Source organism: Lepidothrix coronata, unplaced genomic scaffold, assembly GCF_001604755.1.
Source record: "Lepidothrix coronata isolate B3197 unplaced genomic scaffold, Lepidothrix_coronata-1.0 Scaffold133, whole genome shotgun sequence".
In the NCBI taxonomy this organism is placed as follows: Eukaryota; Metazoa; Chordata; class Aves; order Passeriformes; family Pipridae; genus Lepidothrix; species Lepidothrix coronata.
This window is the reverse complement of record NW_016690313.1, coordinates 804,537-822,520: the sequence shown is the minus strand read 5'-3', so window position 1 is coordinate 822,520 and position 17,984 is coordinate 804,537. Positions and strand designations below refer to the sequence as shown.

Below are 17,984 nucleotides of genomic sequence, written 5' to 3'. Positions count from 1 at the left end.
CACTGTCATGTTTGCTTTATAGCAGATAACCTGACAAAAGAATGGCCACTTCATGAACAAGTTTACCTTGAGGACATGTCCTGGAATGAAGGTATGAATGTGCCTTACTCTCCTTCCAGTGCCTTTCACTGTCACTGCAAATGGTTTCTGTTTTTTCTGTACCTTACAACATTGTTGTCTTACTGTAAGTTCTGCTTTCTCTGGATTTCCTCTGATAAAGCTGTTTTGCTCTCTGAGATGACCTGAATTGGAACTTAACTTCCTGTGACACTTGTTTTACATTCCTGCTCCATCTCTTCCCCCCACCCTCACCTGCAGTACCACTTTTCACCCCTTGTAGTATAATTGAGTCATTAGATTCTTCCCAAGCCCCTTGTGCATCTTCTTGCTCTTTCTGTGATGGTAGAATGCAGGTGTTTCTATACAGGTTCTTTTTTATCTGACAGTGTGTTATTTCCCTCCTTTTTATTACTCTGGCTTTTCTCATTTACTTGCTTTTGGAATGAAGGGCTGATTTTTTGTCTTTCACTTTTTGGTTGGTTTGTTGGTTGGGTTTTTTTATTTTGGTTTTTTGGTTTTTTGGGTGTTGGTTTTTTTTTTTTTTACTTTTAAGCTGTGAGGGAAAAAATCTGCTCTACTTTCCTCTGTTCTGTGTTGTTCCCTGGGTTAGCAATCTGTTTTGAAAGCATCTTTGGTCTGTCATAGGTATGACACCCCTTAGTTTTTATTTCTAATATCTGTCTCTCTGATGTGCACCTTGTTATCACTGAGGGTTCTTTTAAAGAGACTGCACTGACCCTGGTTGTTTGGTGTAACATTTTAAGGGTACAGTAACTTTTTGAGCTACAGATGGTAGCACAGGTACTGGTATTTACAGTCCAGCAGTGGGAGGTTATTTGTAACTAAGAGCAGCTTCGTGAACAAAATCCAAAATAAATTCTTGATTCTTCTCAAGCACTAAAGGCTTTTTTGTTTCCTTTTTTGGCAGATGAACAACTCTACACTCTCTCCTGTCGATGTGGTGGGAATTACAGTGTCTTCAAGAGCGAAACCAAAGATGTGTCTCTGGTTTGTTGTGACACATGTTCACTTGTTATCGAGATCCTTCAGTGATTGTTTAAATGAAGCTCATTAACTGTTACAAACTTTTCAAAAGCCTGGACAAACAAGTGGCAGCATCTGCTGAGGAAATCTATGTTAAAGAAAAGGGGGGCACTACAGGAACAAGGCTTAAAACTGTCAAGTCCCCCTTTGCTGACACAGCCCTGCAGACATGAAGGTTGGCTGTTTTTATCTTCTGAAGCCAAAGAGCTCGTCACTAAACACCTCCAAAGCAGAACACCGAGTTGTTTACCACTGGAATGTATCTCCTGATCTAAACAATGTTTCTTTTCCAGCAAACAACAAAGTAGATCTTTCCATTTCAGCCTCTATCAGCTGTCCCTTGGGCCCTTCCTCTGAGGTTAAATCCTTTCGGCAGCTCAGATGACAAAATCAGGAGGCATAAACGTGAGAATGCTTTGAAGATAATGAAGAGCAAGGTGCAGGAATGGGAAACAGGAACATGTTCTATTTATAAGCTAAATATTTAACCTCATTAAATCCCCTCAAGGACTGAAGCCAGGAAAGAGGGGCAGAGGCTCACACATGGGCTGGTTGTCCCAGTGCTGAGGAGCAGGTCCAGTGGCTCTGCATCCACATCACCTTGTCAGCTTGGAGCAGAGCACACTTTGGATTGAGTCTCTCCCTCATCTGAACAAATGGAACCAGGAAGTTGTGCTCTGACCCTACTGGACATTCAATCCACTGGACAGGGAAAACCCTACAAACCACCTGTGAGTGACCAGCAGATCCAGAATGCCCCTGGTGTTCAGTTCCAGTCCTGGCATGCTGATGTAGGGAGAGTCTGTGTGGGGCTCTGGCTGGGTGACAACACTGTGCCTTCTTCATCCCTTGGTAACAGTCAGTGCTGACCTTGGCTTGTAGTAAAAACCCAAAGCTTTCTAATAAACCCAAGCACTGACTGTGACTCACCAGGGAAAGCAAGAAGCCTGTCATTTTTGGTGATGACAGCACTGTATCATTCCCACTTTCAAGTTAAGATGTAATCTCAGAAAGAGACGTCTTTGTCAAGTAATATCTGTGTTTATTCTAAACAAAAATAGTTCCGTCAATTTTAGTAGAAAATATTACGAAAACCGGCAAGAGTAACTTAAATCTTTTAATCATCAAGAAATCTGTGGCCATTGGGGCTTGCACGGAGAAATCCAAAGTCATTCAGAGGCCAAAGCTGTAAAATAAAATACAAGAGATTTTAATCACAACTCCAAAGTTCAGTGTTTTCATTTGTTAGTGTTGTTATTGTTTCATTAACAGCGTATTTTTTCATCTCTTTGGTTGACAGGGTAAAGAACTTTCCTCACCCGCATGTTTCTCTTATGGGGAGTAGTAAATACTGTATTTCACAGGGAATCATTCCAGAGTGGCCAGGCACAACACTCATTTATACAGGGCATGCTTTGCTATGGAGAGCCTCACAAATTTCGTTGCTGTTTTCAGCCTTGGAAATAAATATGTTCCTAAAAAATATCTTTCAAATTCAAAGTTTTCTAGCTTGTAAACTTCTTCATGACTTAAAAGACAAGGTATATATTCTTTGATCCATCTGGGTGACAAAAGAACACCGTGCACATGGTCCTCCCCTTTGTGAGGTGGACATTTGTATTTTCAAGATGAGCCTTTGAACTGCAAACACCAAATATTGGGAAAAACATATCTATAGGCAAGTTTATACCATGCAAAGAGGTATAAAGGGGTGGAGGCCCTGCCACCATCAGGGCTCTTGACCAAGGGCCTCCTCTGAGAAGGGGACAGTTATTTACCAAAGAGCACAACTCATGGCCAAGCACAAGTGTCAGAGAATGATGCTGACCAACAACAAAACAACTTCTCTCCAAAATAACTGTATAGCTGTTCATAATACTGAGGGCTCCCAGGAGTACCTGGCTCTGGACGTTCACTAATTACATGTAGGATGGTCTTGGATGCAAAAAAAAGTAATAGGAAACCAAGGACATTCTTTTACACTTTGTCCTTTGTCTCCCTTGACTGCCTGTGTCTCTTCACACCCCCTTTCAAAGATGGCACGAGGGGATCAGCAGGAAGAAGGGAAAGATGCTGCTGAAGAATGAATGCCCTCTGTGGCTCTAATCCCATAAAAATTTCACAGCCCCTGCCCAAGGTGAAGGGGCCTAGACAGAGAAGGATGATGCACTACCTTGTTCCCACAGCATCTGTCAGTCTTATGTTTATCTTGCTCATTTTTCCTTAGAATTTGATCTTGAGGAAGGTACACAGTCACTGTCCAGGAACAGCCACCTACTCTGTGACTGAGTTAATGGAACAGCCCCAGCACAGAAGGACTCTTTGCTGCTTTCTGTGTGAAGAAGGAATTTTCTCCTTTCAAAGAGGAAGCACAGTGCCAAGGTTCAATTATTTCTAACCCTATGATTCATCCCCAGCACTGAAGACCATGACAGAAGGGGCAGAGAGAGAGTTAAGGATGGGAATGGCAGCACAGCATCATTCCTGCTGCCTGGGACTGGGCACTGCTGGAAGCTGCCTGGGCTCGCCTCTGACAGGCCCCTTGCAGCACTGTGCTGAGCTGGACTGGGCCTGGGCCCTGGGGAAGGCAGAAGGATGTGAGTCACACTCAGGACCTCAAGTTCTGTGGATCAGCAAAAGGCTCAAAGCTCCCCTGTGCAAGTACCTTGGAGAATACCCCTGGGTTTGGCACGTGCAGGGAGGGAAGAGCACGAGCAACATCTGCTGATACACAAAACCACAGAGGTAACACCTTCTCTCTGTGCAGATCAGCCAGGGAGCTATTTTAAGGTCCACACAAATCTACAGAGATACAAACCAGCAACAGAAGGATATTTGTGATCTTGGTTAGAAGCAAAGCCATGGAATCCAAGGCTGTCCAGAGGGCCTGTGCTGGCTGCAGGCTGGGTGTCAAGCCTTTGTTTGGCCTCGAAGGCAAACAGAAGTAAAAGGAAATAGAAATATCCCATATTACAAATCTAAGCTGATCTGAGTAAAGGCCTGGAGAAGGAAGTTTGTTGGGCCATTCACTACAGCACAAATCTCCTTTCAGGCAATTCAAATCACACCTATTGCAACTTGACTTTCTTTTAGTGTAAGTAACCAAATTAGCTTTAAATGCTGCTTTGACAATTCAGCTTTAAACTCATCACAGTAATCTTAGTGGTAGAGTTCGAATGAAAATGGTGTTTTATGTACTCTGCCTGCAGGGAGAACTTGAGAAAAAATACTCATGGTTGGAAAAGGGATGGAAATCCTTCCTCTGTGAAACAAAGGCATGCCACTGTGTCGTAATTCCCAAGTCCTTTAAAGTTATGACAGAAGTTGACTGTGACTTGTTCATTCAGACTGGCTATTCCAATTAGCAGCTACTTGCCCTCTTTGGTTTGGCCTGCATAGATAGATTTGATCTGATGGACAGGGCATAAATGGGGCTAACTAGCTCTTTTGAAGATACACTACAGGTCTAGTTTTGACATGGAGCCTAAATCCAGGGAATGCACAGGATATCCTACCTAGGACAGGATGAAGCATGAGCTCTGTCAAATTGGGACTCCCAGGGATTTTACTGAATTTGCAGTTGCTTTGATTTCAGTGGTCCTTTTATGGAATGAACTTGCCTCTTGGAGTGGCACTGGACATGGTGGCATGGAGGGAAAGGAGCAAAGATAATTATTTCCCTGTGGGTTAAATCTGGGGCACCAACAGTGACTGAGAACCTTCTGTCTAAACTTCACAGATAAACATTTGTGTTCTACCAAGGACAGGCTGCCCAGACAAACTTAGGATGGCTAAGCTCACTCTCTTCTGCTGAAATCCATGAAATTACTTCCAAATTAGCCTTGGCTTTGTTTGCATCCGTTCCTAGAAATGTAACAGTGTTGAGAGGCATCTGCTTCTCCAAAATCCACTCCATGATAAAGCCACAAAAGCTTCCATTCTGAAGGCAGTGAAGAAGTGTTTCATGAAGGAGAAGCCAAACCTCCAGACTCTGCACTGAAAGCACACACAGGTTTCTTGGCCAGTGGTCTCCTGATTATCCATCCCCCACCGTGCAGACTGAATTCTGCTGCCTTTCACTGTAATGTTCAATAGCAACACACAGATCACTGTACTCTGATGGGAATTACCATAAGCAACCCAAACTATAAACACTCACTTGAAGAATAAACTCATTTCTGCTTTTGTTAAGCACCATGTACTTAAATCTCATGAAAACATGAATAATCACTACTCTATGCACCATCATAGAACAACGGCAATTAAATCTGGTTAAATCATTATTTTGATTAAGTATCAAGTGATTGCTGACTATCTCTTTTAACAGACAATGTTCTGGAGTCCCAAAGCAGTACTTCAATATGCATTATCTGTGTGTAAGTTCCACTCATTTTAGAGTTTACTTAGGGTTCAGTCCTGACAGTCACTTCAGTAAAGTCTCTCGAACACCTTCCTTGTCAGGGTACAAGCTGGACACAAATCTACTGGTGTGGAGAGATACTGTGACTAATTGTGGCTGTCCCCATACACAGGTTCTTGGTATATACAGTATTTGCCAACAGTCCCCTTACAGTAGCAAACAGTTTTTCTATACCTGTACACCAGTTTGGAGAAATCTTTTTTCAGTCAGATTATTAATACCACATTCTCATTAAGAGGAGCGTCAGCATATTTGCTTTTTTTTTTTTTGCATTTGTATCTTAGCAGTTAATAATCCCAGCTAAAACTTGGGGCCATAAAAATAGCCCCATTTGGAATCAGCATTTTTCCCTCTGGTGTACACAGGAAGGCAAACAGTGCAGGGAAGGGACAGAGAGCCCTCAGTAAACACCAGGGAAGAACTCGAGCAAATGCTGGCCAGGAAGAACAGAGGTCAGACAAAACTTGGCAGCAGGGCTGAGGGGAACATGTTTGAGGTTTACTAAGCAATTACTGATTGTGGTCAATAGCTGCAAGGTTGGTTGTTTGGGTTTTTTTTAGGTTAAGTAAGTCCCAAACTGCGTTCATAAATACTGTAAATTAAGAATATAAGACTGTTAAATTGGAAGGATCCAATCTTCCCTGTGCGTGTGTTAAATGATGGTTTTGTGGATGTGTTGAGAAAACCTTTTTTATTGGTCTGATTGAACAATTTTAAATCCAGCTTTTTAAAAGCAGGTGCATAAGTCTGTGATACATACTCCCTTCTTTCTTAGATTAAACTTTTCATTGAGAGGAAGTTGTATTACTTTCTTCTTTTTGGTAAAAGAGTAAATTAATAATGCAGATAATATGAAAAAGTAATTTAGTGTGACATAAAACTGCAGAATTGTTAAAACAGGAGAAGGAACCGTGGTGGTTTATACAGTGCAATATTCATCACTGTTAAAGCTTTTTCACTTTTTTTAGTTTAAAAAGCAGCAAGGCCAGTCTACATGTCTAAAGTAGGTGTGCAAGTCCCAGAAAGAGGCCCTTTTTTGTTTTTTGGACTGGAGAGCTACACGAACAGTGAGATGCAAATACAAATACAGAGATGCCCTTCTCTACCATTTTGCAGAGGCAAGAATCAAACTAAGGATGGAATATACATCTGTGCAGTAGGGTGTTTGTGTTTTTATCAGGTTTGGATTTGCTTGTGAAATAATTCACTCAGCTTTCAGAGCAGTGAGTGCTCAGGGTGCTGCTCACAAGTCCTCCCTCCAAAAAACCCCGTCGTCGTTGAGTTATCCTTTCACAGCAAGTGGCTGGTGTGTCCATGCTTTCCTCCACATCTGCTTTGGCCAGGCAGTTAAGGAGGCAACTGTCAATACCTGACACCCAGCCATTAAAAATGTACTAATGCACCTATTTTTAGATACTATAAATATATATATACCTTAAGACAAATGCGTCCTCTTATCAGTCCGTAAGGAACGGGGCCATAGCACCTGGAATCTGTAGAATTCCTGAGATTATCACCTTCTAACCAAACATGTCCTTTAGGCACCTATGGTTAAGCAAGATTGAAATGTAATCAGAAAACAGAACAGAATGGCATTAAGCACAGTTTGCCTTACACCACCGTATTTTCTGATTTCTGAGCTCTGTATTTCATGACTGTGTAATGAACTAATTTTTTAGCGAATCCAGTAAGACACACTGCCAGATTTGGAGGGATGAGAAGGAGTGCTCCAAAGTATCTCTTCTATCATGTGCTCGAAAACCAATGATTTGCAACAAAAAATCCAAAATGAAGATGTAAGAGGTTAGACCAATGTGACAGGGTCATTAATTTAATAGACTTCAAAAGAGGTCATTAGGATGTTGACTGAAAATCTGCCCTCCTGTCGCAGTAACAGCATGAACAGGGCAGCCACACACTCATCAACATCCTGGGGCCAGCACCAAGGCTAGACCTGTTAGTAGATTCATGATGAACTAACTGGTAATTGATTGTGACATCAATTACGAATAATCTCATCATTTTATCGGAGTAGGCTTGTCAAAGTTCTAATTAAGATCACAGTTCATTCTATGTGCAGGCAGAATCCACAACACATTATATTGCAATAATGATGATCACAAAACAGCAAATCCCTTTTTATAATTTGAAAATTAATGATGGTGACCTTATACTATATGACAAAGACCTTTCATTGCCCATATATATTATGCATTAACTATATTACATACCATAGATTCATGGCATTCACTGGCTGACTCAATGACAAAATGAGAAATAGCAACAGAGCTGTATTAGTTACCTAAATGAGAGTATAAAGCTTTCAGATGTGAAAACGTTGCTCTTATAAGTCTTAAACTAAAATTTCTGATTGGAAGGGAAAACACTATTTTGTCATGTTTTCTTGAAAACATTTCAGATGCAAATAACCTCTTATAAATTACCAAATAAAATCCATAATAATTCTAATTGGGTTTTGTTTCTAAAATTCTAAACCAGGCTGATAATTTAAAAGAAGCAACATAATCTAGATAATATTTAATATGGACTTTAAATTAACATACATTTTTCCAAAACCACGTATGTACTTGAAACATTATTAATACCACAATTCAGAGAAAAAAATATGGAAACTAGCTAAATAAATAAATTATTTCAAATGAAACTGAGTTTGAGCAGTATAAACATGAATGTTTTAGAATTAAGCCACACAGACTCATAAATACAACAGTCTACATAAAGAGAATCCATGGATAAGAGACTAAACAAAATGAAATGCCACTCTGGGTGTAAAGTCTGGTTGTAAAAACCCAGGCCCTCCATTTGAGGAAAATGTAGTTGGAGTGTGATTTGTACTCAGAGGTGTCTGGCCAGGGAACACTTCTTGGGAACCTTGTCTTTAATGAGCCTTTTAGGCTCCTGCTTAGCCCTGCTCCCACGTGGTGTTACCAGCCCAGGATCCAAGGATGGAACACTATTCCCAGAGCCCCTTTGCTGAGCCGTGGCAAATGTATAAGCTATGGATTGAGAACCAGTGGTTTGTCCCTGATAGTGGCAAAATGGGATACTGACCATGGAAAGCACAAGTGAGCCTGTCCATCTCCTCCCTGTATTTCTCTGGGAGCCAGGAAAGGTGCTTCAGGCCTGTCAGAGGGCACAAACCTCCTCATTTTAGAATCTACAGTGGAGCTGTAGACCAGCAATATGTCTAAACCCTTTTGAAACCTACTGGTCTCCTTCCAGAGTGTCCTGTATAAAGGAAGGCCACCTCCTTTGTTTTAAACTGATCCACTAGTTCAATCAAGCTCCTTTGCTTCTTGTTCTGCCACTCCTTCCATACAGGAATTCCAGATTCAGCTTGTCTGTCACCTTTGTTATTTTGTAGGCTTATCAGATTGCTGGCACATGCATGGAAGGCCTTCCTCTGGGAAGACCAGCTGGTTTCAGCTTCATGAATTTGGCCCTCCTCCCACCCAAGCAGATTTGCAAACAAAAAAACCCAACCAGAAGTCAACTCAAAATAAATAAAATTTAAAAAGACTCTATCCAGAGTCAAAGGAACTGTGTGGAATATACATCTCATCACACATGGACATATATTTTTGGTAGGTCTCTGTTTGAGAATGTACTGACTCCCATTTTCCTCCAAAATTCCATGGTACACAGCCTACCTAGGATGTCCAGCAGGTTAGCTGGATATTCATCTTCACTTATTTGCAGTGTCCCCACCCTGTGTCCACACCTTACATGAGTGTGTTTTTCAGGTGTATATCACAACACAGAGCAGTGTCCTGACCCCTCTGGTGCCCAGCATCTACTGGAATTCCAAGCCATCTATCAAACTACTGGCACTGGGAAAGACTATCCCAGCAAACACACACACAGGAGAAGCAGGAATTACTATGAAAGGGAGAGGTTTTTTCGTTAAATATAAAAGGTAAACCAAGGTTAACATTTCATGTTACTGAAAAAGCATCACTTCTGTTCCACTCCCAGCTGTACTGGTTCCTCTGCTTTCTCACTTCCCCAAATTCACAGGCAGAATGTGAAGCTCATCTTTTATTACCTAAAGTAAAGACCCACTCTTAACTCAGGTATATCCAAACACTTCCTAGAACATTTCCCATTTTTCTGCCGTGCTCCAAAAGTATGAAAAATACAATAAATTCCTTTTGCCAGCAATGGCAGAACACTACTTCCAACACTAGGAAAAATTACTTGTCTACACAAGATGTTCACAGTTTGCATTCCAGGTAGAACATTTGCAGTAAAGTATCTTCCTACATCCTGAAATTCACCACTTAAGGTAACTTTTTCTCCATGGAAGGTATGACAGGCCCCTATACCTCCAAATTTGTCATTTAGGGCACTGTCACAATGTATGATCCATCTAGAGATAATGCACTGTAATACCTTTGTGTGGTGTCTGTCCACCATCTAGGCACTTCACTACAACCTGGAATTAAGACAAGCAATAAAAATTACAAGAATTACGGGAAAATGTAAAACCAAATACCAGTGACAAACCATAACAATTAAAAAAAAATCTCAAACAAAAGTTGTTTAAACCCCTCTGAAATAAAGACTAAAGCCAGAATCCTTTAAGGCTTTATGCCCCAAGCCATTCTACACCATATCACTGATCTCAGTGGAATTACTCACATGGAATAAAGTTCAGTTGGAGTATCAACCTTTGCAGAATCAGGACTCAATCTAAAACACTGCAAAGCTGTGCAAGCCCAGCTGGAACAAGATACATTAACCAAAGAAAAAAATGAACTGCTGAAAACCTGTATTTTTAGTAAGAGTATATAAATGACACACCAATAGGCTGCTGCTGCCAAAAACCCAAGGCAAAGGGAAAGCCACTTGTGTGACAATTCACAGCCTTGCATTTTGGTATCTACAGGACATGGACAAAATTATTTGTATCCAAGGAGTACAACTGAAAGCACAGCTGCCACTACTGCACACAGAGGGACTGTGGATACAAAAACACAGTGACAAATGGGAGAAGCATTAACTTGGGCTGGGCAATGTTTCTGCTCTCCCCCACACACAGGCCAGAACTAAGATGTGAAAAGTCTCACAAGCCCAACAACTGAATTCTCACAAGAGCAGTGGGTCACATGCAGAACCAGCAAGTCCTCAGCAGGGCAGGTTCATGCAAAAAGCTACCTCTGATTGTCTGCAGACTCCTCCCTTTGCCTGAGCAACCCCTGTGCCTCTGGTTTTGTGCAGATTATCCGAGGATTTATTTCCAAGGAGCAGCAGTTCTCAGGCAGAACCGGTTGTCTGCGGGGCAGCTTATACGTGTGGGAATAAAAGACACCATCAGACAGGACTCTCCCCTTCTCCCTTCCCAGACTCCAGCACAGGAGCAGACAGACCAGGAGAGCAAGACTGTCCCTGAGAACAACTGAGCTTGAAGCAGCAGCTTCAGATAAATAAATGTCTTTCACCTCAGATAAATAAACATCTTTCCCTGCGACAAACTGGCTAAATTTGCAGAGCTGTTGGAATTTACTCAGTTAAAGTGGCAAGACTGAAGTACATGGCAGGTATTTGATGCACACTTAAAGCATGAAACATTAATGAAATGGGGAAGGGGAATCACCAAATAATTATACTCTTCTGGTAGCTTTACATGACACCAAACTTTTTTCTTTGATTACTCTCACTGTCTTCAAACCCAAAAGACGAGAACCCTGCACTGCATTAACTGGCATACTAGAAAACTAATATACTGCAAACAAAATTAACAGATTAAATTATCTGCCTCAAAAATACCCCCAAACCCAACTAAGCGAAGACGGGCTTCTGTGGTTTGGGGGTTTTGTTTTGGTGCAGTTTTTGTTTGTGATTTCTGGGGACGTATAAACAGGAATCTCTTGCAATCTCAAAGCACATCAGCGCCTACGGTCAGCTGGGAGCAGATGAAGTCTGAACTTTCCTAAGGTCACAGGTATTCACATCACCTCCAGCAATATCAAAAGTTTCAAACTTAAGAAGAACTTTAAATCATTGCCATCTTTTCTTTTCAGTTCAGAGGCTTCCTTCTTGAGCTACGATAAGAACTAATCTCAGTGCTGGACAAAAGAATAAAGTCTGCAAGTTCTCATCTATCCCTACTAAGGTCTATTTAAGTGCCTCCTCCTTTGGTACAAACAACAAATGTAATTGCTTCATTGCCTGCGGGTGTTCAGTGAACAAAAGAAGCTTTTGTGAATAAACCACAGGTGTTACCTTTCTTGATTAAAGTGAAATATGATGAAAGATTCTACAATATCGAATGACAAATTTACTAAATACTGATTAAATTGCCTTATTTAAGTAAATTGCATCTAGTTAGGATAAAATATACACCATAGAAATGCGGGAGTTTGTTTTATCGCTCTGTACTTAAAGTCTCACATAACTACTCCTTAATCCTTTATTTATTAATTCAGCACCAAGACTGAATAATGCTTAACAAATCCTTTTTTTAATGATCCAGTTGCTCTAGGCACTGTTTCTGTAGGCTTATCGTAAAAGTTGTTCATATTAAGGTTGCCATCTGTACAAAACACAACAACGTTAATTAGCTCAATATTTTCAAAATCAGCACAAGCATTTACATTTCTTTTTTTTTGTGTGCTGAAAAAGCTATGAAATTGTAGCAACCACACTGGAACTTAAACAGATGTTAAATCAACATCTTCTATGTATCACTTAAAGGCTGAAATACCTGGAATTTAATAATTCCTAAAAGGATGGAACAGAATGAACGACCTTAAATTCATAGGTACTTCCAAAAAGTTTACCATTTTCCTTTTACTACTGGACAGTTTAAGCTGCTTATGAATAAGACATAATGTACTTGCCCAGTTTGTTTAAATACTCACATTAAAAAGAAGAAATTAGGATGACAATGAAACAGTAATGGGTTTTTATATAGAAATTGAATTCGCTGTGATTAAATATATTATGAATTCATTCTCTGTATTGTCATTTTTTTATTTTAATAGAAGATTTATAAAAAAATATATGAAGATTTGTCTATCTTGTCAGTTTTGAAATTACTCATTAACCAATATTAAAACCACATAACCTTCCATGCTAACCCACAAACTACAAGGGAACTAAGGGATATCCACTTAAACTTGAATTTATGAGACATTTTACTCTACCATGCAAGCACACCGGCTGAGTGTTGTTCTGTAACAAAAAATTGGGGAAGCAGTTACAGTAACCTGTCAAAGCATTCACTGGTTATTTGAATGTTTGGTTTTTAACCACTGTTGCTCCTTCTTAACTTTGTGTAATGTACAAATTACTACTGCTGTTCCTGAGCTTAACTACTTGGAACTTAAAAGGTTTGATCACTGCACTCACTGCTCAATAGGAAAGGCCACAGAATTTTCACATCAGAAATATCTATACCAGTCAAATGAGAAAAATATCTGCTTTCTCTCAGTACCACTTTTTACCTGTTGCAAGTTTCCAAATAATAATAATTCAAACACTCACATGCTTTGATTACTTTACTTCCATAAATATTCTCACATGATCTAGATCATACTGTTAAACACACAGATCTGAATCAGTCTGAAAAGCTATACATCTGATTTTTAAAATCTCTAGCTGCAAATCTAAATTGAAATTATTAGTCATCTTTCCTTTTCTAAAACTGTTATCAGTTAAAATTCAAACTAACTTGTTCATGTTCATAGGTCAAAACTTTCAAACCCAAATCTAGCTACATTTAGGAACTCCTAAAAAAAAAATTCAGAACATGGCAGTGATTCATCACTCCAGACTATTAATTAGCTTTCTAGATTTACAGCAGATCAGTATTTTGGAAGAAAATATTGATTACAAATCCAGCAAAGATTACTTAGCAGTTTGCACAGACCTTTCTCACAGCAATAATTAAGAAGGACTTGATTCTTTTCTTCTCCAGAAACCAGATGATGTTAACAGGGTCATCCAAAAGCATAGGTTTGAGAACAACAACAAAAAAAACCACCTGTGGGTTCAAACCCCAACTGGAAGTCACTGGTTAAAACACAGAACCCACCAGCATTGCTGGCGTGGCCTGGGCAGAGCCACTCCTTACACAGGGATCTGCAATTCAGCCTGGAGGCAACAATGGCTCACAAATCCCAGGAGCAGGGGGAAGGAATCTTAAAGGTACTGTCTGCCAGCTCCTGAGCAGGGACCTGAACCTCTGCTGCACAGCTGGGACAGTCAGCCCAAAACTTGTGCTCAGAAGCTTCACTGCTTGACTAGTTGGTTTGATCATCCTGAGCAGCTCCTGAAAAGCGATTACCGAACTCTGAGCAGAGGAATAACAGAACCATGAAATCCCAAAGGTTCAAACTGATCTGACCAGCACAGACAAAGCTGTATTCCGCATTTCCACACAGGAAAAACATCTAGTGCTATAAATGCAGAAATTGGTCACCCTGGAACAATTTTCCCTCAAAATCACGGAGGAGGTTTCTCTAAGGTTTTCCTTCAGGGATGAACTGGCTGCACAGGAGCAGCGGGGCAGTGGCAGAGCTGCAGTTGGCCTGCACTCAAGACCAGCTGATAGTGCAGCTGCCTCCTCTTGGTTCAGACAGTGGGGGAGAAAGAGCTGTTGGAGAAAGATGTGAGAGACCTTGGTGGGGGCTCACTCACTGAGGAGCCTCTCTCTGCTGCCCTGTGCCCAAGCCATGGTGCAGACACTGCCCTCCTCCCCTGACCCCACTGAGACCTGGGGGAGCTCTGCTGAACAGGACCAGAGCTGTCGTGTCAAGTCCTGCTACTTGTATGTTCTTGAAATATCAAAACCAAAACTGCAAAGGCATAAAGACCAATCCACTTGAGCAGAAGAAACCCTGGAAATGTTGGGAAGCAGGCTGATAAAATTCTTTGTGTTTGTTTTCCCTTCGATAATTTAGTTTTGACAAATCAGAGTTTCGATCTTTAATTACTGCTCAGAAATTTCAAGATCAGCTTGAGTCACAAACTCTCTGTACTGGGACATGGAGAGATCTGCAAACTGAACAGATTTGCAAACCAAACAAATATTGCAAATCGGTTCTCCTCTCCCACCAGACATTTAGCACAGCCACTGGTTAAAATTATGGCATCGCTTTCTCTCAGGCCTCTGGAACACTAGAACTAAGGAGAAGGAGAAAGGAAATTTCTTACTCTTTCTCCTGGTCAGCAACAATTAAAACTTACCTTATTGATGTACTAAACCATGAGTATAAATGAACTATTAAGATACTTAGAAGAAAGGAAAAAAGAATTAGAGTTTTGATAAGTTTATTTTTAATTGCTACTCGGGCTATTTTAAAGAGACTATCAATGGCACTGAGTGCCCCGAAACATCAAACCACTTTTCAGTGTCTTACACGGTGTACCCAAACCTGCAGAACTGTCTAGTGATTATGACAGTGTGGTGTTTGCACTATGTTATTCTTAGTACCCACATAATATTCTTACTGCATGTGACAAGGACTGTTTAAGAGTTAATAGTGCTGTTGCAAGACCACTTGTGTGATGTGCAAACACAGGGAGATGCATTATCTTGGGCACACCACAGGATGCAGGGATGCCATCTCCACAATGAACCTCATTTTAGCACAAGGTAAACACACTCCCCCCCCAGCCACACTCCCAGCATTAGTGCTGAGCTGTGATTGATCACCAGCACAGGGTTGCTGAGATATGGATTTGTATGGCAGCTTTTTATCACCAGGACTTGCAAAAGGCAGTTCCTTATTTACAGACTCCGGCTCTATTAAGTGACATTATTAGGGACTACTTTTGTTTAAGTGACACAAAGGCTCAGCATATTGGTGGTTTATGACACACAAGCTGTTTTAATCTGATGGCTTCCCCCTCACTTTTTCAGCTTGTAAATAGGAGCTGCAGCACAAGAACATATGGCACTAAAGAAATTAAAGCTAAAGCAAATGGCATTAAAACAAATTCAAATATAACAATAGGATACTCGATCTGAATTATAAACCTGGATCTGTATTAAGACTTCTCCATCCAGGAAATAAAAGATTAAATATGAAAAAGAACCTTTCAGCTGTTGGTTTGGGGGCTTTTTATGAGACCATTTCAGGAGTTTCCTGTATTAATTTCCTTATTAATCCTTATTATTTAGTTCTTATGGTTAAATTAATAAATCAGTGAAGATATTTTGTAATAATTGAAACTAGGTCTGAATACCACATTCCTAAAAATGAGTTGTTTACCTTTTTAACTTTTGGGTTCATACCTCATTGCTTCTCATACAGTAAAAATACATTAGGCATTCTTAAATGTTTATTACAGCAAATACACTTGCCTCTATTTATAAATGTTTATAAAAACCAAAAGAGCCCAGCAAAGCTGCCAGCCTAATGCTCACATTTCAAACCAGATATCAACAAAAAGGACAAGTACATTTTCCTAACTTTGTAATGCTATAGCAGCTTATTCAGGAAAGGAATTTCATTATACTTTTCACATAAACAGAAAGATTTCCCCCATTATTATTCTACAGCCCAACTGCAACCTCTAGCATATGAAGCATCATGTACCATGAAGAGTCCAAAGAAAAGACATTTCTTATGTACTTAAATTGTAATTTAAGCACATGGTTAATTTATACCAATCAGTTTTATATGTGGGATTAGTTCCATCATCTTGTAATCCAACAACTCTGTCCAAGACAGCTTTTTGGTACAGCTTTACACTCAGTGCACTCTGACAAAATAACAGCTTCAGTTATGTATAGCAGCAAAAGTATTTTTTTCTACCACTGTAAAGACTTTCACGTCATTGCCACTGCTATACTGCATTTCTACTCAACTGAAATACCACTTTTCAGAACAACTTATTCAACTTATGTATGACTTTTTTGTTTGTTTCATTTTTATTATAGCCTGGAAGGTTGGTTTGTTGTGTTAGGTTGTGTTTTTTTTCTTTAATCTACAGGTTGTTTGCAGCAAAAAAGTATCTCATCTGTGTAATTTTACAGAGAGCAAGTTGTAAAGTTCTCTGCTCTTGTATCTATACTGCATTTATCACATACAAGGCATGCTGAGAAATACATCCATGAATGAACCAGGATTGGATGTAGATCTGATTTTTGGCATCCTCTCAGGCTTCAGAATAAGAATCGTGCATGACAGTGCTTCTAAGCACAAACATCCCTAACTTAAAAATCTGTAAAACATGCCAACACTAATGCTGACAGTCAGTACAGACTAAGCACAATTCCTGCTAACATGACTATAAGGATTCTCCTTTCAGGGAGGCAAGAGAAGCAGCTGCTTAGAGGTAATTTCACCCTCAGCTGCATTTACATCGTACTGCCATTATTCTACCATCTCCAGGAACTGGCTAACTCATAAAACCTAACCAGCAGCAACAAACCCAAAACCTAACCAAACACCAGCACAGAATGAGGCAGAGGCTTGATCTGCCTAAGCTGGTAATATTTCTGGCACCTGATATTTCATATTTACTGTAATAAGTCTGCAAACATGACAGTAACTGTTCACTACCACTCCCCCAAACGGGAGACAAGTAGTCAAGGAAAGCTGAGCAGTTCACAGTAATAAAAACAAGGAATCCTCTGACCTTACACACTTTGGAGTCACAGCATTCACACCCCACTTGGGAGATTTCTCATTTGAAAAAAAGCAGTTAGTAGCCAAATATGAACAACAAAACTCACACTTCCTAGGCTTTCCTCACTTCAGGAGTGCCTGCAGTGGTACCTTTCCCTGGCAGACAGACCCCCCCAGGCAGCACTCTTGGCCATTTGGAATCCTAGCTGAGGCCTCTCCTCAGTTTGGGCAATCTTTTTTCTTCAAAAACCCAACTCAGGCAAGTATCAACAAAACAAACAGCCAGTTCTCTGTGCATCTGCTGCTGCTATTTGCTTTGAGGAATTTTGTGTTTGAATTCAAAGTGCACAGCACAGTGATTCACTAAAACAAGGAATGTGATTAGGTAATTGCCTAAACACAGACACGTATCATTTCCCCCTCCCCAACAAGAACAATTAGTGAATAATTCAGCCTCAGCTATGAACACAAAGTGCAGATATCTATGTTGAGAATATGCTCTTCTGTAAAGGAAGCATCTCCTGAACAGATGGAAAGATCTACCTTTTCAACCACTAAACACAGGAGGAAAACAGATATGCAGCAACAACGAAAGCATTTCCATTTAGATCCTTTCTCCCCCTAGATACAATTTATGATGTAAGAATTACAAAAGCTCTGTTGTATTTCCATACATTAGCCTGGATGAAAACAGGAAATGGACTCTGCATTCCCCATCCACTCCTTCTCCCTACATTATGGCTTAAAACTGGAGACAAGGAATCTTGCACCTAGGGCAGAAATTGTTCTGCTGGATATTCATTTGGTTATTTCAGGGTTTCCAGAAAAGCTGACATCCTGTTAAGTACCAATCTTTC

At 40.3% G+C, this 17,984-nt stretch overlaps 2 protein-coding genes across 4 annotated transcripts in view; one reads left to right on the top strand and one right to left on the bottom strand.

Moving 5' to 3' along the window:
• Positions 1-2,130, top strand: part of DNAJC24 (DnaJ heat shock protein family (Hsp40) member C24) — a 36,318-nt gene extending 34,188 nt beyond the window's left edge. The window contains exons 4-5 of one of the 2 annotated variants that reach the window (XM_017827014.1): positions 26-91; positions 989-2,130. In XM_017827014.1, the coding sequence (XP_017682503.1) occupies positions 26-91; positions 989-1,113 (191 nt within the window). In that variant the 3' untranslated portion in view covers positions 1,114-2,130. Of the gene's footprint in view, positions 1-22; positions 92-988 lie in introns of both variants that reach the window. The other variant, XM_017827013.1, reaches the window with a different exon arrangement.
• The window catches only part of IMMP1L (inner mitochondrial membrane peptidase subunit 1), a 32,480-nt gene continuing 16,621 nt past the window's right edge, over positions 2,126-17,984 (bottom strand). The window contains exons 5-8 of one of the 2 annotated variants that reach the window (XM_017827011.1): positions 10,703-10,830; positions 10,187-10,267; positions 9,938-9,980; positions 6,974-7,069 (exon numbers count right to left, since the gene is read on the bottom strand). In XM_017827011.1, coding sequence (XP_017682500.1) covers positions 9,974-9,980; positions 10,187-10,267; positions 10,703-10,830 — 216 coding nt within the window. In that variant the 3' untranslated portion in view covers positions 6,974-7,069; positions 9,938-9,973. Of the gene's footprint in view, positions 2,291-6,958; positions 7,070-9,937; positions 9,981-10,186; positions 10,268-10,702; positions 10,831-17,984 lie in introns of those variants that run through there. The other variant, XM_017827012.1, reaches the window with a different exon arrangement.